Source organism: Rhopilema esculentum, chromosome 18 (assembly GCF_057945365.1).
Source record: "Rhopilema esculentum isolate cy_ngs chromosome 18, ASM5794536v1, whole genome shotgun sequence".
Lineage (NCBI taxonomy): Eukaryota > Metazoa > Cnidaria > Scyphozoa > Rhizostomeae > Rhizostomatidae > Rhopilema > Rhopilema esculentum.
This window is the reverse complement of record NC_142832.1, coordinates 4,834,841-4,862,829: the sequence shown is the minus strand read 5'-3', so window position 1 is coordinate 4,862,829 and position 27,989 is coordinate 4,834,841. Positions and strand designations below refer to the sequence as shown.

The 27,989-nt window shown below is 35.9% G+C and overlaps 2 protein-coding genes across 2 annotated transcripts; one reads left to right on the top strand and one right to left on the bottom strand.

Annotated features, from left to right (window-relative positions):
- Nucleotides 1-3: 3 nt before the first annotated feature.
- On the bottom strand, nucleotides 4-27,586 carry LOC135680911 (uncharacterized). Its single transcript, XM_065195139.2, has 17 exons — nucleotides 27,473-27,586; nucleotides 26,568-26,637; nucleotides 26,102-26,274; nucleotides 25,524-25,589; nucleotides 24,121-24,186; nucleotides 23,806-23,863; nucleotides 23,376-23,410; nucleotides 21,911-22,064; nucleotides 19,804-19,849; nucleotides 7,487-7,565; nucleotides 7,310-7,379; nucleotides 6,276-6,324; nucleotides 6,041-6,108; nucleotides 5,445-5,533; nucleotides 4,702-4,829; nucleotides 3,770-3,935; nucleotides 4-3,185 (listed from the first exon to the last, which is right to left on the bottom strand). Exons 2-17 carry the CDS (start codon nucleotides 26,581-26,583, stop codon nucleotides 2,709-2,711), a joined length of 1,740 nt encoding a protein of 579 aa, XP_065051211.2. The 5' UTR covers nucleotides 26,584-26,637; nucleotides 27,473-27,586; the 3' UTR covers nucleotides 4-2,708.
- LOC135680854 (uncharacterized) lies at nucleotides 8,853-18,933 on the top strand. The gene is made up of 2 exons (XM_065195057.2): nucleotides 8,853-15,263; nucleotides 17,474-18,933. Exons 1-2 carry the CDS (start codon nucleotides 15,249-15,251, stop codon nucleotides 17,969-17,971), a joined length of 513 nt encoding a protein of 170 aa, XP_065051129.2. The 5' UTR covers nucleotides 8,853-15,248; the 3' UTR covers nucleotides 17,972-18,933.
- Nucleotides 27,587-27,989: the final 403 nt, after the last annotated feature.

Below are 27,989 nucleotides of genomic sequence, written 5' to 3'. Positions count from 1 at the left end.
CCTATTAAGCTGATATGTTAATGCTAGGATTTGGTAACAATGCCAAATGAAAGCAATAATGTTTTATCTTAGTTCCGAATTCATTATCTCCACATAATGACCCAGCTAGCAATAAAACCATAGCTTTAGTTATTAATAATTCATACGACTGAACTGAATGTCCACAACAGCAATCCGTAGATTTGGTCTTGAAGTAATTCCCCAGAAAAACAACAGCTATCTATTTAACTGAGATCCATGTTGGAATAGCGAATTATATGGGCAGTTGGTTTGAAATTGAAAGTCAAATCTGAATCATTCCTTTAATTGTCTATTTTAACAAAAATTTTACTACTATTTAAAATTCTAAATATTCATCCAATAGGAATACTTCGTAAGATCGTTTTATTGGTTATCAATTATAATCAATGCAGTTTACTTGAATATTTATGCAGGCATGTATCCAAGGAACGTTTGTTTACTGATTCAAAAAAGGACCCAAGTACACTTTACGGGAAAGTTGCCATTAGGCCCTTGAAAGTTGTCGAATCCAACAAACCACTGAGTTATACCATAACGATGCTTTCCAGTTTATAACCCCCTTCTACAGTCGTTGGAGGTCCTAAATTCCCTAGAAGTAACTGAAACTGTGTAATATAAAAGCAAAGGAATATCACTTAGAAGGATAGAAGACACATACTGCAAGCTGGCCGAGTAGTGTCTGAGGACATCAAGTCCAAGAAAAGTATTTAAAGAGAAGAAATTAGAGATATTGTGGAGATAAAACCACTACAATAGAAGTTTTACATCAAAGGATTTTTTATAAGTGATTTTCTGATTTTCAAGAAATCGCTGGATTCACTTTAAATAAGATATATCAGACGTCTGCCTCTAAACTATGGCACACGAACATTGAAATATTTCCCTTTAAAATATTAATCAAGCTTCCCATACTAAACTAACAAAACAAATCTAAATAATTTTAAATATCTCTGAGTGTTGTGTATTTTTGAGAAGAGACAAAATTAAGATATTTTGCTTTTCAAACAAATGTTAATCATTTTGTTTCCACTCAAACAATTATTTGTTTATAATATCTATAATTCAATATTACAATTGTGGATTATTGATTATCTAAATTTTTGACAAAATCAACGATATTTCTACCTTTTAAAGCATAAAATTTGGCTAAAAATTAAGACTTTTCCTGAATTTTATTCAAAACAGAATAAATAAATAAATTCAATCTTTAAATTACAATTCCACGTAAAATGAAGAATAAACTCAGAGCTTTGCTCAGCTGCAATTACAAAAATAAAATTAGAGACTTAAAAGTTAAAGACTGGCAAATGGAAAGTCCCTTATTACATTCATCTATATTTTTGTGTTCGTTATCTATTCATTGTGTTCGAAGCTTAAGCCAAGATTTTACCAGCCATATTACAAGCGCTCTTGCCTACATGCATGGAAATAAAACAAAATGCCGAGAGTATTAGAATAGAACGGCCATTGGGTTTGCACAGCCAGAGGTACTTCATAACAAATAAAATATATGCAAGGTGGAGAATATTTCAGTGGTTGAAAAGAAACGGAAATGACTAGATATTTAAGAATAGAGGAAAACGCAAAGAGGTTATGGTAATGCATGCAATTTCGAAAGCACTGTTAATATCCAGGCACCTTAACATTATGAGGCCTAATGAGTTAAACATGTTAGGAGATGATAAGTTATAGAAAGGGATTGTCATCTTAATATTTCTCTTTCCATTACGAATAGCCAGCCTACCTCCAGATATGATATTTGTTATGTAATCTATATGCAATTTACACGTTTATTATCGCGTGTCGTGTATAATCTAACAAAAATAACTGCGATCTGTTCTACATGACGGAAATTCAACAAACTAAATGTTATGAAGATAACACAAGAAAGTCAGTGGAAAAACTATGGTGTAGGAAAACTAGAAAGTTACTGTTTTTAAGTATTGTTGCTTCAGATTCATGCAATCTCTGACTCTTCGAGCAACTTTTTACAGGGCGCCGTCCTAAAAATTTAGGAGGGGACCTGTGTTGTAGGTATCTTCCACAAGCAACACTCAAAATCACAGTCATACTCTATATTCGAGCATTTTTGTTAAAGATTCTCTGTTGTGTATGAAAAATCATTCTGACTGTTCAAAGACAGTCAGAATGTTAAAAGGCTGATAGAAATGGCTCAGTCATAGAACATTTAATAGTATAATAGAGGGTTAGTTAAAGTTGAAAAATAAAGAATCTGCCCAATCAAACATATCCTGGCTTGTTAGGGACTAGGGCTGAGCCCGCAAAATCTCTCTGGATTCTAGCAAGGGGGTCTCAGCCCTAACTTCCTGAACACCCCTCTATAGCACCCCCGACAATTCACTTGATATTCATTTGAGTGTCGAATCAAAACTGAGCCATCTTTGGTTCATCACGAAATTTTAAAACTCATCCTGAGAAATGAAATTTTGCAAAGTTATCTTCCTTCCAGTGGGGCAATAAGTAACGGATGATGATGTCATTAACCTTTATGTTCAACGGCAGTGGCGATTTAGTAACGTAGAAAAGGGAACCTCATACATTTCTCTTCAAGATCAATTGTCTTGATTTTTGAAAATACATCTCTAAATAAATAATTCACAATTATTGAGAATCTATTATTAACTTTGATAAATCTTGTTAATAAATTCAAAGAAGCTAAAATCATATTAGAACATTTTTCTCCGGTAAAACTGGATCGGCGGCGAAGGAGTGTCTAAGCAAGGTTTTTTCAAAGTTGGTACATAAACGTGAGCCTTTGAACAACTGTTGTGATCATCTTCTTCTATAGCACTTGTCATAAGCATGTCATTATCAACAGTCCCTGCATAGTGCAGGATATCTAAAGTACTTGAATGGTGCGCATAGTCGTGATCAAGGAGTTGGTTGCAGTCAATGAAAGGAAAACTTTTACGACTGTCTCTGCTACCTCGGCGACGAGGGAGGAATCCATTGTTAAAACCAGGCATAAAAGGACTTTGAGAGTCTTCGATTCGCCTCATGTTAGTGTTGCTGCTGCTGCTCCGTTTATAGTCACGTGCAGTTGATTCTGATGAATATGTTCCTGAATCATGCAGAAGTGGTTGTTGCTGCTGGGGTATATTGCTGATGTGGGATGTGGGATTTGTTGACGAAGGTTTAGCATGCTGGGCAAAGATAAACTTGGATCTTTAGGTCTTACGTTACCTTAAGTTTCATGTTTAAATTGAGTACCGGAAAAGTATGTCACATATCCCACGGCAAAAACAATCACAAACCTCTCCCAGTTACAATTACTTATCAAATACTGCAAGTGTTACATGAAGCCGAGGGCGTTTATTAAATGCAGTAGGTAGTGACATCTCCGGGATGAAAGGGAGGAAGGGCTTGGGCAGCATTAAGCTAAGGGTATCTGACTCAACAATTTTAGTGAAAACTTTGGTGAAAGCTTAACAAATTGCAAGAAAGTCTTTTCTCTAAATAAAAAAGGCAGCAGTACGTATGGCTCAGTTTTCGATTTTATCTAAACATTGTCTCAGCCGTGCAGCTTATATTGAATACCAACTTGAGCAGATGAAAAATCTTCCACGTCCTAATCCAGCTTTGTAAACCAAAGCTAGAGGCAAAACACGCTCTTAAACATAAAAATCTCTCAAACATTTGATGGAATTGTCGTACTGGGGCGATTGCTGCTTTGCCCTATAAGCACAAGGACCCTTGATCAAATTAAGGCTTTAATTTGTATAAATACCTCTTGTAAGACGAAATTTTGAGGATTGTTGAAAGTGCATAAGGTATGTTTAGTTGGATGAGTCACTGTTGTGAGTATTGTGAATCCCTGCCCGGAGAAAACAGGTCCATCGGCTGCCTGGATCTCGTTGAATGGCAGAGAAAGATGACGGTCAGTGTTTTCAATGCTGTCGAAGCAAACAGACAGTGAAATTAAAAGTGTTGGTGACGTGTGTTGGGGGCATAGATCATCTTATCTAAGATATAAACTATAAATGGGGAACAAATGATTGCATTCTCTCTCATTGAAATGGTCTTATTATAAATAGAACAATTAAACGAAGACTAGTAACGAGTTTTTTCTTCAGGTTAACACAAGTTTATACTTTATCTTTTTCAATAAAAAAGTGTGGTTAAGAAAATTCTATTTTAGAAACGGAATAGTTATTCCGCTATGTTTCAACTGAAAAGAACAACTATTGGTATCGAATAAGTGTTATTAAAAGTATGCTTTGGTTACAAACAATCAATGCATACAAGATGAAATTCATGTTATCAAGACCTTGTCAGTGTATTTTTAAAATCGTACTCAAAGAACGTTTTGTTTATTTTTTCTGCTTTCAAAAGACTTCAGTACAACAAAATACTTTTTTGGTAAAAATTTATGTTAAGAAAGGAAGATGTATTTCTGACTGTTTTGAATTTTGGTTGTCATTTTAAATTAAACTAAGTTGCTGTTAGTGAAATAAAAAACATGACTACTTGAATTCAACAAATATTTTCAAAAACATTATATAGCAAGTATTGCCCCCATAAGGGCTTTATGTGTTATTACAATACTTTGTTAAGCAGAAGGTGCGGGGGGCGGGGCGGGGGCGTGGCAGAAATTATAGCATATACAAAAAGCTAAACGTATCCTTGGTTTTCTCATAGTTGCTATCTTTGATGACGTACCCACAAAAAGGTAGTGTATTTCCAGCATCAGTGGAAGGGACGACGTTCGTAAGGCCTTTAAGAGCAGAGCGCTCCATTGCAGTATTAACTTCTGTAATGGCTCTTTCTGAAGGTATGATGACCTGAGCCTGAAATCAAAATAGTATCAATGGATTCTCTCCGCTTAAAATTACTTTGTCAAATACTATGAAACTCTATTTGACTATAAGGGCCCTTATTAAAGGCAGTATATAGTGTCTCCTATAAATAGAAAATGCAGCACCATGTATGATGTATGTATGGCTCAATCTTTTGTATTTATGACTAAGTCAGTTAATCCTTATCTTGGCAATGCAGCTCATACCAAATACCATCTTTAAAACATCAAAACTCTTCCGCGTCCTAGTCAAGGTTTGAAGCCCTTTTGTCTAAGATGTTCAAGCAACTTGATCAAATCAGTTTTTTTCAAGGAAAACTCTATCACCAGATAAAAAAGATTTCAGCTAATCAGCCTCCAAGATTTTAATTTCTTTGACCGATTTACTTAAACATTTTAATTTATATCACATACTATTGCGAGGGGCAAATCACTCCAAGAAAATCTCGTAAATCTTTTGTAAAAATCCTATTGTTTTATCTGGAAATCCCTAGAAATCCTTTTGTTTTAGGGAAAATCTCGTACGCTATTGGCTTTTTCACTTGCTTACACAATCACCAAGACTCATTTCATTTAAAAAGAATTCTTGATGTTTATATTTCCATACCTCGTTCGAACTCTTGTCAAGTTGATCAGAAGTTCTTGTGCTTGACAAGTCGTGAAATCTTTGCTTTGTAACGCTCGTTAGACTAATATCTGCAAAATACAAAACACAGTTTCACAAAGCTGAAATGCATTTTACTTTTCTGTTTTATCTCTCAAAAAGCAATTTTCCAAAATGTTGTTACTACAGTATCATATTTGTTAGTAATCATTTGTTAGACCGAAAGCCAATGACGATATTTCTGACCACTAGAACAATGAAAACGATGATCGTGATCGATGGTGAAAATGATCACGATTATATGATTATGATCGATGGTGATGCTTGATGATGATGATTATGTTCATGATAATTGATCGCGATGCCTGACTGAATAACAATATCGTGATGCCTGATTGATGGTGATGCCTGATTGATGGCGATGCCTGATTGATGGTGATGCCTGATTGATCGTGATGCCTGACTGAATAACAATATTGTGATGCCTGATTGATGGCGATGCCTGATTGATGGTGATGCCTGATTGATGGTGATGGCTGATTGATGGTGATGCCTGATTGTGAAGATAAAAATATTGGTAGACAATACATCAATCATACTTTGTTGCCTTGAAACCGGTGTTGTTTTCTGAGCTGATGCTTTTTCCTCATCATGGAGAATTGACACCCTTAAACATAAAAACTGATTATAGAAGTTCATTAAGATTTTTGACAGAAAGGTGGCTATTGAAAATGAAGGCGATAGGAACGTCAGGGTAGGAAGGTTTTAAACAGATGGAGTATGTAGAGCTACACTGCATAGACATGGGTTACGAAGCAGTGACTCAATACTTACTTTTGCTTGAAGCATTTGACAATTTCTTCCCGTATTTCCTCCAAATACGCTACAGAGAAGATAAAGCATTCAAATAAGATTTCTAAAATACAATCAAATACGCTTATTATAGGAGAAGGATTTCTCCTTAACTTAGGGTCCTCCGGACCTTCTGTATCCAACAAATGTGTTCGCAAATTGGAAAAAGTGCAATATGAAGTGAAGTGATATGCTGATCTAAAGAATCAGAAAAACTTTGAGGAAAAACAGGGGGAAATACAGTAATCAAGGTTGAAAATGGAAGACAGTTATTACCTATCAGGAAGGTAAGTACGTGAAGAAATATTCCATTCAGGTAACGTTTTGCCATGGGATATGTGACAAACATACAGGCAGTAGATGTCAAAATCAGATGCTTGTAAAAAATGATCAAAAATGAAGAGACAAACTACTTTTTGAGACACATATTCCCTTGCAACAAACACTACTTTTACAGAAATGACCAATATTCACTTGTTGCTGTCACATTTTGAGACATTTTTTACAAGAAACTGGGATGATGCCAGTGGCGTACCCGATGGGGAATAGGGGGGTCCGGACCCCCCACATTTCTAAAATATGGCCCTCGAAATTTGTCCAAAAACGATGTAAAACTCATGGGGGGTAGGAAGTAGGTAAACTGTAAGTTGCAGAACATAAATTTTTTTCAAGTCATTTTACTAGATGGAAAGCCATTTCATTCAGACCAAGACAAAGGTCTGGGACAAAATTTGCAAAAAGGGCGTTTCCCCGCATTTGCGAGTGTTTGAAGGGCGTGGTCCCATCTTTGGTGGTCCAAATTTTTTTCGGGCCTGCACCTCTCCAGAACCCCCCCCCCCACTGCTGCAGCCCTGGCTACGCCACTGGAAAATGCAGTACAGAAAATTTGTTTTTTATAGGAAAATTCGCTTAGACTGTTAAAGGCAAATTAGATTGAACCATCCCCCAAAACAAAAAGCTTTAAAAAAACATTACGTTTACAGTTTGCAGTCTTAAAAGCTAATAAACGGGCTTACATTTTCCGGGGAAAAGATGTGAAATCTTCAAGGGCTCTTTGAGGCGCCTGCTGATTTCTTCGTATGGGATCTGTGAACAGAGATAATGCTGCATAATCTTATAGCAAAACAGGATATGGAGAAAGCCACAGCCCTAAATTGTTAGGTAACTTCTACTTGATATTTTCGAAATCTTACCTCACTTGAAAGTTGCGATGGTGGTGTGATAACTGAATGTCCAGACGTCGACGATGAACAGGCCGAGGTAGATCCATTACTACACAGCAACAAAAAAAACAAGAATTATGACTGGGTCAGGATAAAATTTGGCTATACAAGAGAGTTTCCTTAATAGAGGACTAGAGCAACTGCCTATTGTAAGGCAGCTGTTACTTTTAAAGGATTTGATCACCTACTGGCTGGGCTCACTCACTGACCGGGCTCACTCACTGACCGGGTTCACTCATTGGCCGGGTTTTCTCACTGGCCGGGTTCACTCACTGACCGGGTTCACTCACTGACCGGGTTCACTCATTGGCCGGGTTTTCTCACTGGCCGGGTTCAAACACTGGCCGGGTTCACTCACTGGCGAGTCCTTTCAGCTCCTCTGCTTTTGGACCCTAGGTAGCGATGGACATGCCAATTGGTAGCTGTAGGTCTTGGATAGGAATTTTACAAAGTTTTGCTCAATACTTTGCTATTTGCCTGATTTTTTCTCTGAATTTTTCTCGGCATTTGATATCAATCTAATATCAATAACTTCTTCCAAGAACTTTTCTTTAACGAATTTTCGGTTAAGAAATAAACATTTTTCATAAAACCAATGTCCATTGGTTTTATTTGTGTTCAGGGATTAAATAAGGGTATGATAAGTTACATCAATGCTTGGCACTTTGTTGACTACCACTTTAATGCCTTATGCCTTAACAATTAATTATTTTCCAATCACCAAGATCGGATAACGTATAAAAGAAAAGAAGAATCAGGCTCGGGCATCGCTGCATATAAAAGTATATGAATAGCACTGGATCAAACTTCCAGCCAAGCTGTGGCGTTACCGAAACTCTCGTAAAAATCTCTTTAAAAGCTTCTCTTTAAAATTCTATGCAAAGTATAAATGCAATAATTTCTAGAAATTAAGACATTCTATCGAAAATGATTGCTGTTTGGCTCCCCTCTGCTCCTTGCAAAGGCTTTAGTTGTTGAGATGAATTGAATTCGAGATAAACAGGGGGTTCCTGAAATGAAACTAAGTGAAGCTAGAATGCGGAAAGAGCAGAATCTCAAAGAAACACAACCGGGAAAAAAGGTATATATCTTGACGGATGCCTTAGATTTATGACGTCAGAGGTCTACCTGTAACTTCGGAAGTTCCGTAAAAATTACTTTGAATAATTTTTTCGAAGAATTAAGAAAAAGGTTCCTTTAGAATAGTTTCTGAATTATTGCTTTTGATACTGTTTTATTACAAATGCATAATTTAGAGGTGCAAAACTGCCGATGTAAAAGTTCTCAGAAAAAAGTCTACCACAGAGAGTTAATGGTAATGTTATAAGGAAAAATTAAAAAATTAAATAACAAATGTAAAAAGAGTGAATAAAAAGTGAATAGAAATATAAAGAGGTGAATTGTACACATAAATTTGTTTGCTCTTTGTATCGGTCTGGATTTGACATTTTTTTGTTGCACAGAAATTCTTTTAAGTTTTGAAGGTTATTTAGCAAAAAATATTTCACGCGCAGCAAAATCTTGTAAAAGATAATCTTGTCACTTTTTATATCATCTTTTTTTGCTCTTGATAACTTGGAGACAACTGGATTCGAAAAAAATTGAAGGGTAGTAAACACAGCACAAGACCCCTACTAAATTTAATTATGATAACCTCTTACCCGATACTAAATTAAACAATAAAAATACGAAAAAGAACTGATGATTCCTCTTGAAGAAGATAGACACTGGTCAAACAAAGTAATATAAGTAGAATCAACTTTTTAATTCTACCAGAACTAAAACCGCTCAGACAGATTTTCGATAGTATGACGGCTTATGCGGTTCTGCGTGAATTTGAGAACAAATTTCTTTTGTAGCATGATTGAAATACATAATCTGAAAAGAGCAAAGGCTAATCAATGTTGGTAGACATCGGAGACACTGCTTTATTCAGGCGTGATCACGTTAAATTACTAGAGAGAACAGCGCATTTACAAGAGGGATACTAAAATCGTGCCTTGGTCTTTTTTCTGGTCCGCATTCAGACACAGATTTTAAGACTGGGGACACAGAGGGCAAGTGTTCTCACCTACCATTCACAAATAGAGGTAAAGTGCATACTGGCAGCTCAGATAGATGTCCTTTTGGCTAAGCATGCTCCCTTCCACTTTTAAAAGGCTTCTTAAGAATTCGCACCAAGGTATAGGGGTGGTTTTGTCCTGAGGCAATCGTTTTATCAATGGAGGGCAGATTAGAAGAAAATTTTATATCATATCTTCAAAAAATATAATAAGTGTCCGAGAGGTTAGAAAGTGGTTATGAACATGGTTGATGTCATCATGATTTGGCCTTGCCACAAACCATAAATTCCTGGAAATAGAACATCAAAAAAACCAAATCGAAATCAACTAATACGGCCGCAAAACCGTAGAAATAGAACCTAATAAAAACAAGAAACAAATTTAAATTTGTGACAGAGGAATGTGTAAAATAAAAAATTGGCAAGAACTCAAAATCAGAAGTTCACATTACTAAGGTGAATGAATTTACCACAATGATATTTCCAGAAACAATGTCAAACTCAACGAGTATATTCTAGCCGTAATATCAGTACCGCAATTTTCGTGTCATGCTTACAGCAGGGAAACGCAACACATATTATTGAACAGATATAAATAAATGGTAAAACCACCCAATGTACGGTAAATCAGTATGTTATAGCAAATATAATGGCAAAATGAATATTCATACAGGTTGTACGCTTAAACGAGGTTAAATCTGTTATAATGTGTGTCCCAAAATATGCTAGCTATATCATAGTTAAAAACAGGTTGCAAAGACATACCCCATCTTTACATGGCGTTCTGAGGCTAAAGCGTTTCGAAATTAGTTCCTCAAACTTAGGGTCCCGGACTTTTATGATATAAACTAACTTGCTTCCAATTTTCGGTATTCATCAAAGAAAATTGCCTCTAATTGCTAAGCCTCTAGATACGCACTTTTCACAATAAATAAACTTAAAGGTTAAGAACAATTGATTTATAAACATATTATGAAAATAAGAAAACATGAAAATAAGGTTTTCCATGCAACCCTGAGAAAAATCATCTATACTTTTGAGTAAGAAAATAGGATTTCGTATCCATGTCTTTACATAAATGCATATCGACTTTTCGCTTGCTTCTGTCTTACATGGTGGGGTTACACTTTGTGCAAATGTCAACACACCTCCTATTTTGAATAACATTTCCTTTTACGACGATAATTTTCTTTACTGTAAGAGTATCATATAGCTGGCTTTACTGTCCAGCACTTCAAATGCTCCCTAAGTTTAACAAAGTATCTTTCCTTACTGGTTTGCTTTAAAGGTTACCTCGAAATAACAGGTGCTGATTACATTGAAATATCTTTGATTGACCTGTTATACAAAGTATCTTTGGCATTTTGGTCCAGGTAGCTAGGATGTTTTTTCTTAAAGACATAGACAAGCCAGCAAACGAATAAGCTAAAGGTAAAAGAAATGCGAAGTAGGAAGTGTCAATATAAAGAAGTTGACTTTAAGAGGCAGGTATATTTTGAAGTAATTTTAAATTATGAATATGTTTCTGCTATAAAAGTGTAATTTTTCAGTAACAGAGCAAAGCAGAAGAGCAATTCAACTTGCAAGCCAAAATTTTAAGAGGGTGGATATTATCATTCAAAATTTAGGTGTCTGCCAAAAGGTAGTGTCAACTTAAACTTGATCGTAATAGCATTTTCTAATATGAATTATCTAATCGTAGACAACAGCATAGGAAGATTCTTAAGGCCATGCAAATGATTCCACTTCTCTTCCCCTTTGAAAAATTCTTCCTACTGTAACCCCTTTGCGTGCTAAACTTTTCCTCGGATTTGCAAATTGTGGGGAAAGGAAATACCAGCAAAGATATGACGTCATCATTAGCATATTAGTCTATTTTGCGATCTCTTCCCGATTAGAAAAAAAGATCTCAAGAACAGTTCGTGCTTTAAATAGTGTGAAATTACCAAACCCTTATAAAATAAGCCTATAATTTGTCTTGTGGCTTGTTTAGTGGTCTTGTTAATCTCTCTCTGTAAAGATAGTTTAAATTTAGTTACTGCTCCTAAAAATTATAATAAAGTATCCGTGAAAAGAATTGTTTTATTGATAAGTCATAAAGTGCTCTACGCCGTAAAGGCAGGGCTGTACACGTTTTGTGCAAAGAACAGGAAAGTTCTAAGTTCCAACTCTGAGTTTCACCTATCAAGTTTCAACACTAAGTTTAACTAATAAAGTCCAAAGTGAAAGAAGACAAACAAAGAAAAAAATCGAAAAATAAATCTGTTTTGTGGCCTTGACCTCTTTTAATAAGCAGCAAAGAGCACTACCTCTTTCTCTATTCTGACTACTTAAATGTGACGTGGTTTAGTGACGTGAACAAAGACGTCAGGCTAATTCAATTTTTCGGAAATAAGATGTAGAGATAAGGGATCAGATTTTCTTGGTTTCCCCTATTTTTTCTACAATACACGTAATACAAGCAGTTAAAGACATTTGCAGGAATAGCTAGACAATATTTTCCAATAGATTACAATTACAATATCTAATATTCTCATTGCTTACTCGTTCAGAAATAGAGATTTGAACGACAGTGCAATGACGATTTCAAGGGGCATACGAAGTAACTGTGTGTATTTGATGTACCTGTGTATTGTGGTGGCTGTAAAGGGAGTTACAGGATATGGTGTTTGAAAAGTATAATAAAAACTTAATAAAAATGAAACTGGTTTATCAAAACAATAAACGAGCCCTTTCCTTTTCTTTCTACTGAATCAAACGAAGATTTCTAATAAACCTATAGCGATTATACAATGCTCTATGCCTATTGACCAACCCGCTAAATGACGCAAACATGCCTCTATTGTCTTCTACAATAATCGGGTGTATGTGCATTGATGCTGAGATTGCAGGAAAAGGAAGATACTAGAGTAAGTAATTCTCTATATTTAAAAAGGATTACCTTATATTTACTTTATAATCTGAATACTTAAAGGCTGGTTGTCCAGGGGGGCATAAATGAACGCTTAATGTGGAAATGAATATTGCTCGAATATAGAATTTGTAGACAGATCAATACTAGAAGTACAAGCGACGAGAAGTATTTTTCGGATTTTGGTAAAAAAGTTCGCTCTGGGATAGTTACAGTACGTTAACCAAAATAGGTAATATATCTGTTTAAAAAAAGGTTTGAGAGAAGAAGTCGTTGATTAAAGTGGTAATGATAGCAAGTATCTTGTTTAGACTAAAAAAGGCAAAGAGTGTTATCTTACTATATTGAAACACAAGAAGCAATCATATACATTACAAAGATATATAAAAAAATAATACTATAGTCAAAGTAGCCGTAAAATAAGCATAAGGAAATTTTAAATGAACAAATTATCATAGGACTACATGTAGCAATCAATTAATCTGAAATATTACAAACAATAAAACATAGAAATAAAAAAATAATCAGCTTTGATCACAATTTAGAAGAATGGTAAGTAACTACCCATGTTTGTTAGATAAAAACTGTTTTCGGTAGTGAATCTCGCTTGTAGGTACTAGCTCTCTCTGTCTATTGCTGTCCATTTCTTAAATGAGGATGGTATTATTGATTGGGGGCGGGCGACGGCGTTCGCGTCGCCTGATGCGCCGGTTGATTTTTTGCATTTTAAGGTACACTAAGAGTAATGCTAGTTTGATAAAGTCACCAAATGACAAGGAAAGGGAAGTATTGCCAGTACCTTTCAAAAGTTTTTAGTAGTAAAATCAACATTTGCTTACAAGCATGCCTCCAGACAAACATAGGAATCCAGCCTACGCCATATAATACGTTCAAATTAATGCAAAAGAACATATTCTACCTATCAAACAATTAAAATTATGAGCGAGCATAGACTCGATATCCTCCATATTGGCAAACAAGAAACTATATATATAGAAAATAATTAAGACTTTTACAGACCACAATATATAAGGCATATCGGTTTTTTTTTTAATTTTTGCGTGGTATATATATTTTTTGTTTGCTCATCTTTTATCTTATACTTAAGTTATCAATCTAGAACTCATAAGGAAGTAAATAACGATGAAGAAAACGCCGCTCCAGCATGCTATGGTCTTCCGGCATTTTTCTAATTACAAATATACATAAACGGGAGCCTTCCATCAATTCTCCTTTGGTTGATTCTCTAAATAGCAACAGGTCTGTAAGCATGTAGGAGGTGCAGTAATGTGAAACTAAATAGAGACTCGCGCCATACACCTGCAACAGGATGCAGTATTCAGGGGGTTGTGTCAAAGAATGTGGAAGACACGATTGTACCACTTCCACCGAGTTCAAATCTAGCCCGAGTTTGAATGGTGACGTGATGGATTTTTTTCTTCAATACTTCTCTAGCTTAACCTAAACACGATAGTGGGAAACTATTGAAAATGTTTTGAAACATAGTGCTAAATTTAAACCTAAATGCTATAACCAAAAACGGAACATCAAAACTACTTTTTGCAGCGGAAAGAAAGCGGAGGTCAATAACATGTGAAGAAAAAATTAATTAATTATAGCTATTCATAAATTTCTGCATCATTTATCTTTTAATTGAAAAAGGTTGCTAGTAAAAAGTTAGAGAAACTATCAGGGATTTTACATTCACATTTTGCTAAATTAATTATTATCTCGAAATAATGAGCTGTTGCATGCAGAATTGGAAATAAAAATAGCTTTTAAAAGATTCAGGATATTATAAGGTGAAAGGAAACTGAATCGATCGACGAAGCAAACCGCATCCCGTGATGCGGGTTCGGGCCTACAATGGTCATAAGGCGAACGTTGGTTTGGAAAATTGGGTGATTAAATGTACCAACAAAAACACTTTAAATTAAATATTACCAATAGTATAGAGTACCTCTATTCCGTGATAGAAACTTTACAGCTCCTTAGAAATAAAAACGTTTTCAAATTCTCCAAATTTAAACAGAATCTTTGTTCGAAATAAAACAAACAACAATACTTGACTCCCGTTAGCCACATGACAAGAATTATTTGATTCGAACCCACTACATCACATATTCCTATAGACTAGGGATGTCTTAACTCTACACCTTTTGGACAAAAAAGGAAAATACAAAATGGAAGATGTAAAAAAATGGAAAAAATTATAAAAGAAAAATATGTAAAACGACAAGTCGCTAAAATAATACTTTTAGAAAGGTATCTTTCAAAATCTAGCTGCTTTTATTAAGCTGCTTTAATCTAGCGTTAGAATAATTGATAATTGATATGGAATACGGTATACAAAAATTCTAAATATGGCAGATATCTAACGTGCAAGGTATTGGCTTAAGTGAATTCCACTACACAACCCCCGTTATTCTGACAAGAAGGCCTCAGTCACTGAAACCTCACTCCTGTAGGAATTGTCCATACTACTTAATAGCGATTACGTCAGCATCTGAAATCGGAAGTCAGGCCAAAGATGGCTACCGAAACAGCTTCTAGTATCCGAAATCTAGTTTCTGCAATGGGTATAAAAGGGGAGGTTGATAAGACTGTACATTCAAAGCAGATAGCTACCAGCATCAAATCAACTCTAATCTTGAGCAACTCAAGAACACACAAGAAAGCCAAGAACTCGCTGCATAATCGCTGCATCGCAACACTCCAAGTGAAAAGCATAAAAGAACAGAAAAGATAAAACTTTCAAAATGGCATTTAAAAAGGTAAGATCGCTTTTCGTAAAAAGGACAATTAATAGTGATTTGCATCTATCTTGTTATAATGTAACAACCTATGCATACCTTTGATTTACTTCAATGTTTTATTGCGTTACTCTCAATTACTAACGAAAACTACTGATTACTGTTGATTACCTATCTAGTCTATATTTAATTTTTTTCGAAAAATTGTTTAGAGAAGAAGGCATTAGAGGGGTTTTTAGTAATATCATTTGATGGTGGATAAACTATCAATAGAAAATTTAAGAGACTTTCATTGTTAAGCAACGAAATTCCGAAAATTGGAGACATCTGCTAATGAGAATTTGTGGCAAAACCCTATTTACTGCTGAATAAATGGACTACTGTAGCCTGAGCAAGCAAAAAAATTATCCTACAGTAAAACCTTCCAAGAATCTTTTCAAAGCAAGATTAAAAATTGTCTTTACTTCACAACCAACCTTCACCATCACAACCAGTTTTTGTAGGAGTTGTATAAACACTGAGTTTCTTTATAGCAAATATCTTTGAAATTCTTTCGTCAATCCATCTAGGAAGACTAGGAAGATTTTTTTAAATTTCCTAGAAGATTCTAAACTTGCTTGGCATGATGGGATACCATCGATTTGAAGATATGCTCACCAATGGCGTAAAAAGCCACGATGGTTGGCGCAACTATAGCTGTATTTGGGAAAACAAGCAGTTGAATGAATCTAGTTGAAGTCTCGGCTTTAAAATCTGAAGTTTCGTGGTCTTTTCGGAGACTTAACTGCTCAACGTGCCATAGCCAAGGTCCCAAGAACTTAATAAACGAGCTGTTATGCTTCGAGGTCAACAATAATAATCATGTAAATAGCACTTGACATAAAATCTCCTTGGTATACCCGTCGGACTGGGATAGGTTTACAGGTTAGCGCAGAAGGGCACATCAGTCATTTCACAATAGACGATAAGATTAAATATCAACAATGAAACAGGCAAATTGAAGGAATGAGGAAAAGTGATGTTTCTTATTAACAGGGAAGTCGATGCTTCTACTTACTATTCCATTTACGTAGACACTCTAATCATACTAAAACGCGAGACTGAGTATGGGAAGGTGCATATAGGAAGCAATTCAAAGATAGGATAACAACTAGAGATAGAGACAGAACTTGAAAACAAGAAGGGCTTTGATTAAAAAGCGCCTAGCGTTCACGCGAACGGCAAAAATCCAATGACGAAACCAGCATACGGTTAACTTTCTATTACCTGCTTTCCTTTCTAACACCCTTACTCTATTTAGCACCCTGCTTTCTTTTGATAACGCCTTTGATATACGCATCGCTCAAACTCTTTCACGTGAATTTGACGCCCTTATTTCTAACGTTTCTCTATTTGAAGGAAACGCCTTTCTAGTAATGCCTCTTTCAAAACCCGCGGATACACGTGGGATTTTAATTAGTACATTACTCTATAAGAGCGTAGAATAGCATACAAACTAACGATATGTCAAACCCTCTCTTTGTACATTTCCATTAAACACAAGTAATGCTTTTCTGACGACCAGAGATAAACACAAAACCTGATCTCCACTCTTTCTAACAGAACTTATATTCATTGCATATCGAACACCTGAATCCGGGCTACTCTGGTGCGGTTAGTAGACGGAAACTGCAAGTTGGATTGACAACGGAAATCGTTTATATTTAAAATGTTAATTGTCTTGTCATAACTTGTTTGATTAAAATAGACATATTATTCAACCTTCAAAAATGTACAGGACACTGTAAAATCTAAATCAAACTGACGAAGATTCAGGATTCAATATAAAACACACAACTTTCTGGTGGTATTGGACCTTCATGTGATTTTACATGTGATCAATGCCACTAGCGCGCTATCTTTCAAAGCTCAACGTACGCTTCATGTGATCAGTTACAACAGTGCATATTTAAGCCAATCACACGAGAGACGCTAATAGTCATTAATCAGAAGTTTCATGCCACGCCTACACGTTCACAAGTAAGCACAGTCACGTTGAGTTAAAATTGGTTTTTGTGTACGAAGAATTGAACATGGGTTTTCCCGATTCTCTAGTTCAGATACCTCAACAGTTTGGCTGGGGCGTGAATTAGATTTCTTATTTACCTATTCAGAAAAAGTTTGTCGCAAAATCCATAGTGCTTCCAATGTATGGCTTTTCATTGTAAAAGTATCTATCTTATCTTTTCCAGGGAGCAATACTGTGCACTATCTTTGCAATGGCCTCAATCGTCAACTTAGTAACCTCATTGCCAATGTACAAGCAAGAAAATCTGACCCATGTTGGTGAGGCTTTTAATTCCACAGTAACAGATGAATCACAACAGTTAGGGTATGCGAATCTTACTGCGGAGGAGCTTATGAATCTGTCGCCTGTCGAGTACTACAAAGTTATGGGAGCGAGCCCTGAACAAATTGCACATCTGACCGGATCCTCTTTATCAGAAGGCCACCATAGAGCGAAGAGAAGTCTAACCACGTGTCCAGTGTCCTACAAGATCACCGTCTATGCTGACAGGTTACCAAGCTTAATAAAAACAGCTATTTGCAACGGCCCACAGACCACGTGTTTATCACCCTCTGGTTCACCGTCGTGCAAGGAGTACTTCATGATACACAGATACAAGCTAATTGCAACTGGGGAGATCGGGAGAATGAATGTAGCAGTAGCATGCACATGTGAAGCTTAATTCAGCCGAACAAATTAATAACAAAGAAACAAGTTAGTCATCGCATTTTGTTTTAGCCTATACAGTAAATTCCAGATAACTCGAACTGACATTGCATTCCCTTTGCCCAATACATTCATATAAAAATGCCCCCGATAATTTGAAAATTCTCTATCTCGAACCACTTCATTGGTCTTCGGAGGTTCGAGTTACCAGGAGTTTAATGTATCTGGTTGAGATCAATCTCAATTGCAAATTCTCTTTCACTACAACAAAGTGACAAAGCTACCTTTTTAGATAATTTTTAGTTTTACACTTAGTTTCATTAATTAGATAGAGAATCTTTTTTTTAAGTCAGACTTATATGCACCGGGCTCTTTACCCACCGTCCATGCATAAAGACGAACTATATCCCTATTTCTTACATAAATCTGAATATTTTGTGCTAAACTTCCGAAAACAAAAAATATGTTATGCAGAAATTTTTATAAATTGGATAGACAATTGTTTTTCACGAATGCATGCTTACCCTCTTTTGTACACATTCGATAAGTTATTTCATTAATTGTTTTATTCACCAAACATTATCCTACTCTGGAGATTATTCCATCTGGCATCCAAGGAGCCAACAAATTAGTAGTCCCTTAGTCCGGTGCATAGGCAATTTCGACCGAATTATAATTATTTTTAAAACTAGATTACACATTTTTTTAAATCTGAACAAGCTGACGGCAGGCCATCGGTGAATTTTTAATATGAGACGTAATATTAGGAATATATTTATTGCTAGAATATTTATAAATTATCATATTATATTTATTACAACATATTATATTTATACGAAAATAAAATATTTAATATTTATTAACAATATATTTAATTAAGCTGTCTTGTTCAATTTGTGAATAGATTACATTAATATACAGTTTCAAGTAGTTCTATTTAAAATTTTATCCTAGACACCTTTATCATATCCCCTCCAACTTCCAACCAAATTCATGGTATAACTTCAGGGTCTCGTTGCTAAAGCGAAATCTCAATACCAGTTGCTTTAAATGCGAAGCCCAACAAAATTGTGAAAGCTTAAATTGAGCTACATGAGTGGTACAGCCTTTAAAAGTATGACACGCTGAGCAATCTGCTTCTCCCTTCAAATAATAGGGTTTATCTATTATCGAATTAGATTTTTAGACTTGGAAATATTGGTATTTTTATCAATGCATAGTCCTTTATTAAATTATTAGCCTACAAATTACACGCCAAAACGACTATATTTATATGAAAATTATATGAACAATCTTATGAACATTAATGAACATTAAATGCGATCAGTAAATTGTGTTATCTTTTTGATTGTTCAGGCTTCATAGTACCGTGTGACTTCAACATTGAGTCAAGCTAAGTTGAGTAATGGAATTATATTGTTAGGAAACGGAATGTTTTTGATAATTTTCAAATGATGAGCTCTACCATATCTTGAAAAACAAGCAGCTATATGAACCGCTGGAAAACATATATAAGGAATTTTCGCAATAAAAACTTAAACTTTTGAAAAGTAGCATATCAAAAATGGCCTATGTTTGGATGTTGGCCATTATAAATCATTAGCAATTTCTCTCAATTTAAACTGGGCAAATGATATGATCAAGAGAAAGGCTACACTGGGTACAAGAGACTTAAAGAGTCGAACGATTAAAAATGGGGAAAAGGAATTGCCAAGGAAAATGGAGAAGGAAAAGAGAGACTTTTCTCGCTTTTCCTTTTACCCGCTGTTGATCCTTTGACTCTCTGAGGCTCTGGTATCCAAAGTAGTGAAGACTGAAAACATCAACCGCCAAAATTTATGTCATTACCTTTTTCTTGGATTGCACACCCTGCTTGGCCGTTTTTGCGCTGCTCCTATGCAAAGTAAACATAGGATAAAAATCAACGATTGGACGAATACATTAATATGTTATTAAAGTTTCTATAGCATTTTATGGGCTAGAAAGTCCTTTCTGCAGGCAGACAATCTAAATTTTAGAAATACGTCAGCAAAAAAGAAATCACTCCAAAAAAACACTTCTCATCCGACATTCTTCAGAGTATCGAAAGCCAGATAACAACCAAAATTCAAAGATTGTCATCATTCAACTTTTCACACTCTGACTGGAGTCAGACGAAAATACTAGAAGCGAAATGCCCCGTTTGTCGTACAATGTGTGAAATTCTGAAGTTCGAGAAGCTTTTTAGTGTAGCATTTCATCATATTATGTCCGAACTCCATGAAAGTCCTTTCATGAACAGTAACAGGGGGTTAGGGTGCGAAATATCCAAAAGATTGCATTAATTTAATGTATTAAGGTATTGCATTAAAGACGAAGAAATCAGGCATTATGTATTGTTCCACAAATGAAGGAGTAGAGTTTTTTTATTTTATAGGTTTTGGTTGCAAAAATCGCTTCGCAATTCCTTTCCCCTGTCCTTCATCTTTTGACTCTCTAAGGCTCTGGTACCCAGGATACAAAATTGGAGTTGTTGGACTATCTTTAGCTTAAATTATTTAGCAACACTCTTCTCTATAACTATATAAAGCGTTATTTACATGAGTAAATTCTTTTTGACAAATTATTCTTGATGGTTTTTCTTTGCTGGTGTAGATAACTTGGCAAATGAATTTGACAATCGCATCTAATCTTTAGACCAATCATTCGTTCAGTTTGTTGGTCAGTTCGAGTGCTACCGCTTCCGCAAGGTTAGTTTTGGTAGAGAAAGTCACACCCATACTTTGTGGATTTCTTTTTGTTCTCAAACCAAGTTTCTTGCCGGCCCTTTGGCCTGCCCGTGATGGTGGCTGGCCTGCCCGTGATGGTGGCTGGCCTGCCCGTGATGGTGGCTGGCCTGCCCGTGATGGTGGCTGGCCTGCCCGTGATGGTGGCTGGCCTGCCCGTGATGGTGGCTGGCCTGCCCGTGATGGTGGCTGGCCTGCCCGTGATGGTGGCTGGCCTGCCCGTGATGGTGGCTGGCCTGCCCGTGATGGTGGCTGGCCTGCCCGTGATGGTGGCTGGCCTGCCCGTGATGGTGGCTGGCCTGCCCGTGATGGTGGCTGGCCTGCCCGTGATGGTGGCTGGCCTGCCCGTGATGGTGGCTGGCCTGCCCGTGATGGTGGCTGGCCTGCCCGTGATGGTGGCTGGCCTGCCCGTGATGGTGGCTGGCCTGCCCGTGATGGTGGCTGGCCTTTCGCTAAACACATGCCTTTATCTTTCCGGTTTTTATAAACTCATTGCTATACACAAACAGGGCCGCGGCTACTTAAAAAGTAAGGGGGCGGGAGACTTTTTTGTCCGTTGACGGAGCCATTTGCCTTTAATTCAAAATCTTTATAACGGAAAAGTACAGATTACACTTGGTCTATCTAAACGATCAACGTTAATAATTTTCGAAAAAACTTATTGCCAATCTACATGAAAAAGAACAATTTAAGGAAGCTTTTAATTTGACACGTGTTCATTTTGCCTTGCTACAAATGAAAACAGTAGCAACTATTTCAAGATATATTGTCCCATTGCATTTGAAAACATATCGAGAAAAGCATTATTCATATTCACTAATCATGGAGATGGGTCTCATACATCCCTATAAATGGGTGCCAAGTCTATGAACCTGAGAAATGCAAAGCTGTTTTAAATTCTAATATTATTGTTCAATTGTTGTCACCAGATAAAAAATGCTTAAAAACTTTTATCACAAAAGGGCCATTTGGAATCCTCGCATGCATTGAATCGACTAAAATCAGCCTTCAAACACGACATAAACTAGAGAAACCAAAAAACGTGTTATTGTACCCCCCCCCCCCCTACAGATGATCTCAAGAACCCCCCCCCCCCCTTACAGATGATCTCAAGAAAATCTTCATATCATGAAATGCAAGAAAAGCTAGACGTACATATTTTTGCAGGAAAAGTACAAAAAATCACTTACTGTTTTCAACCAGAACAGGTGGTTGCCTGTCTTCCTCATCTGACAGCAAGGCATGGGTGCTATTTTCAGCGGCAGATTTTTGAATATCAAAAGATGCATTCTTCAGTATTCGTTCTAGGTTCTGATTGACTCTGTCTCTGACCTCTTCAGGAATCTAAAAGTGAAGAATCAGTTTTAAAAATAGAAAACGCCCAAAAACTTTCACAATACACAGTGCATTAAGTAGAATTCTTCGAGATAACTATTAAACATACATGATTTGAGATCTGCTGAGGGCGATGGTGAAATTTTACTTCGCTAGACAACAACATTTCACCTTAAATCAACGATTTAATTTGCAATTTACTTGAAGACTTTTTGTAAAGAGCAAGTGATGCTCCTTATGAATATAGGATTGGACCAAATACAAATAATAGATTGAGTATGCTTACAATTTCAATCGGGTGCAATAGAGGCCTTTTTCACAATCGAAAGTTTCTGCTTCTTTCTTTTTAAAGTAAATACAAGCAAAAAAACTTGACAATATAAATTAAACAAAACTCAAATGTACAAAAAATTAAACAATCATGTTTGCATACGGGGAATCTCTAAATGAGGAGCTTTCTTGATAGTCAAAACTTATCGAGAAGAGAGCGCACTCACTCAGCCCGAAAATTACAGGATTTTGCGAAGAAAGAAAGGACCTACCACTGAAAATATCCTTTCTACAATTTCTTTAAAATTTCTGAAATTTACTTGGCTTGCTTAGCTGAGAAAGTCTTCGTTTTGTCTTTATACCAGTAAAAATTTCACATTATCATCGTCTTCCAAGGCATGACAATTAGAATAAAAAAGAACAACGGGACAGATTTTTGCTAAATAAAATCATTTCAAGTATAGACCAATTATGCTTCCTTTAAATAAACCAACCTTCTTTAATTATGTTATTAATTAGCCAGTATTACTCTTCAAAAAAATATATTTTTCTTGAGAAAGGAGTACACAATTCATTTTTCATAGGCCTTTTACAATTGTACGTTCAGAATTGCATAGAACAGTCATATTTTACGACTAAAAACTTTGTTGTCTCTTAATCCTCAAAATATGATGATAATTGAAAGAAAAATAGCTTCATCCGGGTGTGGATTTAAATTACAACAGGGTTTTTAGGCAGCCGTACCATTTAACTAGACTTGCATGTTGAAAGGATTAATTTGAGGTATCGCCTTTACAAACTTACAGGTTCTGCCACAGTAAAAACAAACCAGCAATAAAAATTGATGAATAGTGATTTTGGCCTGAACTTTTCTTAAGCCTGCATAAACATGTTCTTCGCTGGTTATGTTTTTTTTTATATTTGTATTCGCACGAAGAAGTGTCACATTTGTGCTAAGAAGAAACTGCTCTGGTGTTCACCAGCCTTGATATGAATATTCAGTAGATAAGAATCTCCGGCCAAATATTAACGAACAAAACTCACACGCACCTTACGTCTGCTTATATCAATATTGGATATCTTGCCTACGATTGAAAAATTCCATATAATGCAGGGTAAAAGGCTGGAAACAAACATAAACAATGCACTTACGGAGCAATGGACAAAAGCATGCTCTGAATATGCGTCATAATAACAGAAACAGTTGAAACAGCTTGACCATATCCTCGTTATATTTTGCTACACTAAAACTTGATTCTTTTAATATCACTGTATACGACATGCATAACTTCAAATATTCCAAAGATTCTACCATGTATCATAGCCATTTTTGCCCAACTTAGGAATGACGCTTGGAGTTAATTTGTCATAAGTCACCATTGATTGAGGAAAAGTGAATAAAAAATTACATGCCGCATGTTGACTATTTGTCCCCTTCCTCATTGCATGTTATTACTAAAATGATTCACTGCACGCTCACCTCTTCTTTTGACCAAATTTGATGACTTTGAGTTTCCGAAAATGCCTCTTATTCCAGTCTATTATGGACAAATAGAGAGAGACAAGGTCAAAGGAAAGAAAGTATAATGGACGCAATAAAATGAGAGGTAGTGGAATGTTATCTTAAGCAACTTTAGACAGAAAGAAACTAGAGTGAATTCTATAAATGTAAGTAACTTAACCGCCATAGTTGAGTATTAATAATTCTTAATAGAAAAAATACACTTTACCAGCGTAAGTAAACAAAGAAACTAAACGAAAGTGAAACAAAGTATTTCTCCATAAGGACTCTAACCGTAAGTCTTCCACTTGTGATGTATCCGGTTTTAGGAACTGGTGGATTTTTCAAATCTCTTGACGCCTAAAGAAAAATAACATTAAAAATTATACGCTGAGGTAGATTACAATTGGCCTTTAATTTTAAAGGCTTGTATGTGGATTTAATTAAAGATTGCAAAGTATGTCCTTTATCCTCATGCGCTCCCAGATTCTCAAATTTTTGATTCTAGAAATTCCGCGAGGGTGGCTTAGTTGTTAGAGGATAGCTCAGTTGTTAGAGGCGCTGGCTACAGACCCAAGAATCCGTGGTTCGAGTCCCTCGCATGACCAAACTTTCACCCAGAGTGAGGAGATTCGCCAGCTCTCTGTAATTCCAGGCGTAGGAATCATGGGGTGTGGTCACATCGAGAGGAAGGACTAGGACACTGCTCTGTAAGCATAAGCTTCTCAGTGTCCTAGAAACTACCTTCGGATGCTAGATAGAAACAAATACGAATACAAATTCACTGCCATCCAACCCATTACAAAGCCGCTGGAAGCAGAACACTGGATCCGTTAACAACAGACAACTTGTGCTGTCTGCCCAGTATAACAGAATGGTGAATGAGAACCATCCCCCTTCTAAAATGAATGAGAACCATCCAAAGAAAGTGCAACCCAGCTTTAAAACAAGGAAGGGTGAGAACTTGGCATTTGGCTATCTTCAGAGTTTCTTTAAATATGTCCATTAAATGACATGAAAAAAGTATTGAAAGAAAGTTATTTTCTTGATAACATACAACATAAAAGGATCTGGTTTAGGGGGATGTCACACCCTAAAAAAGATGAAAACGATCAAAATGATAACGCAGAAGAGCTGGTCCTGATTTATGTCAACAGAAGACGATTCACTCTTTCCCGACATTGATTTAGCAAAACTTATTGATTTTTATTGAACACTTTTTCTAATCTAGTCTTCTAAAACCAATTCTTTAGAGAAGTTATTCTTTAGAGCATTAAACAACAAAGACTGCAGTATAAATCTGTTACCTATGTCTGTTAAACATCCTTTGATTAAGAAGTATGTGTAATACCAAACAGACATAAATAGTACAAGCATTTAACTTCTTCTAAATTTCTTTTCAAAATAATTAAACCATTTATATTTAGGAGAATAATTTATAATAAGCTCTGCAATGAAGGTTCTAAATAAAGGCTCTGCAACTAAACCAGAAATCCTTACCCCTGTTAAGTGGCATTTTTAGAGGGTCCAAGGGGGCAATCTCTCTAGGACCTGAGCTTATGGTAGCCAGAGAGTGGCCCTGCACCAAAGAAAAAAGAAAAGATTTTGAAGAACAAGGGACCTACAGATGTTTTCGGCCATGGGCCTCACACTCCTTAAAACTGCTGCTGCCCCTATTACAAAAAAAACCAACTTACAGCAGTATCGATAACAGTCCTTGAAGCTCTGTGGTTGCTCATCACATCCTTTTTCTCCTCAATCTTCTATAATCATGATGAAATTTCAAATCATTGATTTACAAAATATCAGGATCTGACCTAATTCCATTTTTGACAGGCGGTAGTTGTAGTGCTAATACATAGTTATTACAGAAGAAGTGCTAATACATACTCAAATAGGAATAACTAAATATTCCTCTCTCTTAGTTTTCTGCTCAGAATCACTAATCCTGAATTATTAGGAAACTACTCTAGTCTCTAATCAGAAATGTGTATTTGTCTCTAATCACAAGGACATCATAAATGTCATAAGGACATGTCATGAAACATAGACACAAGAGAACCATCTTTCCTAAAAATACAGCACTCTGCCTTGAGTTGACATGTGGGATATCAGTTTTGAAAGTTAAGTAAATAATATATTATAACATTTCCCTGGGCAGCAAACTTTTCCCATAAATGTAGTAACAGATTTTGCATGACAAAGGAAAGACTGTAATGGCAGTCAAGGGTATCACATTTTGTGGATATAAGCATAATTTCACTATAGGTTGTACCTTTCTATCCTTGTGAGTACTTCTCTTTGATTTTCTTTTGTTTGATGTTGCTTTGCTTTGAAACTGGCCTATTTTTGATTTCCTCAAGTTCAGGTTAGCAGAATTTTCTTTTGAGTCATCATACTCAATGAACTCTTCTTCACTTGATGAATAATCAAGTTGTTTTAGAATCTCTAAAATGGCACGTGATTAAAAAATAAATGCTTTTAAATTGTAAGTTATATAGCAAGTCACAAGAAGTGCATGATTAAAGGGCTATGAATCTAACTCAAATATATTTTCATATCTGTATTGTCTTCTTCTTATCTGCAATCTTGATGGCTGAAAACTGGGCTTCATAGCTAGTTGGAGGAAAAACAATTACATTTGACCTTTGAAAAATGAGAATCTTATTTTGAAAAAAATATACTAGAGAAGTGGTAGATGAAAGTTTCAATTCTTAAAAAATGGATAAAAAATTACCAACCTTTTTCTGCAATCATTTTTCTCAGGGCATATCACAACCACAGAACAACAACTGACCACAGACAACAGCACTGCAACATAAAGGTATTACAGAGTCAATAGTAGGCAATTATTATTTGTTCAAATTCTGTGGTCTGGCTTGAAGTTATAACAATGGAGGATATAGTGCTATGTATATATATTTTGGTGTTGCTAGCTTCCAGATTGCAGTAGATTCAATATATGCATCAGAGTATAAATAAACTTTGATTCAATGAGGTTCTTGATCTCATCACACAAAGAACAAAAAGGAAATTTGGGCATTTTCTTCTGCAGCTTTGGTTCTGTTGCCAAAATCCACTTTTCTCTTCTTAGATAGACAGAAAGTACCTATGACGTACAGTAATGAACCAAAACTTTGTGCACTTCAAAGTTTATATTGTGCATCTGAACCTTATTGTTCAATGCAGTCCCCGAGAGTTCTTCAATTAGCTACTTATGGATGCGTGTTTGTTGCTTTCTGCTCTGGTTATTTATTTAACAAGGGCCTCTTGGTTGCCCAGATATTTGCAAAACAAAAGAGTTTTTGCACAAACTTTTCCTGGACCTGGTGTACCTGGCTTGGGCCTAACGACATCACATGAAGGGATTAAACATAACGAAATTGACAGGGCAGCTCCTTAAAAATTTCTTCCAAAAATATGGCATAACAAGTAGGAATTCTATCAAAATGAAGCTATTTACCCTTACAACAAACTTAACAAACAAACTTAGCTATACCCCAATATAAGCACAAGGCTGAACTTAAATTGACGACCAGCGGATTTTGAGAACGACCCTCTTCCCTCGCATTATTGGAAGCATTTCATTTCATAAGGGCTTGCTACAGTATGACTTGCTAAAAATACTTCAAAAGCAAAACAATACCTTCAAAGGTAAAATGAAATTGTCGTTTATTGCAGATCAAATGCACCATCATAAAAATTTGTTTTCAATGTCGCCATTTCATCAATTCCCGCGTTTTCCTTGCTACTTAAAAGGGCGAATGGAAAACTAGGTCCCAATCCCCTGGTAACACTAAACGGACTTGAAAATATTTTGAACTGGCTTTCTAAAGAATGAAAAGATAAGTTTTGTAAATTTAAGCTTTCTTTTTGACTTGATTCTTTTAGATTAAGCAGGATCTTGCCCTATTTATGAGAAATTAAACCAATATCCAGTTATTTCTGGGAGGAGGCTGGGTCAAATAAAATGTCTCATAGGAGAAGTTTGTGCAAAAACTCTTTTGTTTTGCAAAATATCTATGCAACCAAGAGGCCCTTGTTAAAAAAAATAACCATAGCAGAAAGCAACAAACACGCATCTATAAGAAGCTTATTGAAGAACTCTTGGGGACTGCATTGGCCCCTCCAGGCCCGAATTTGTTGAGAAGTGGGCGTTAGGT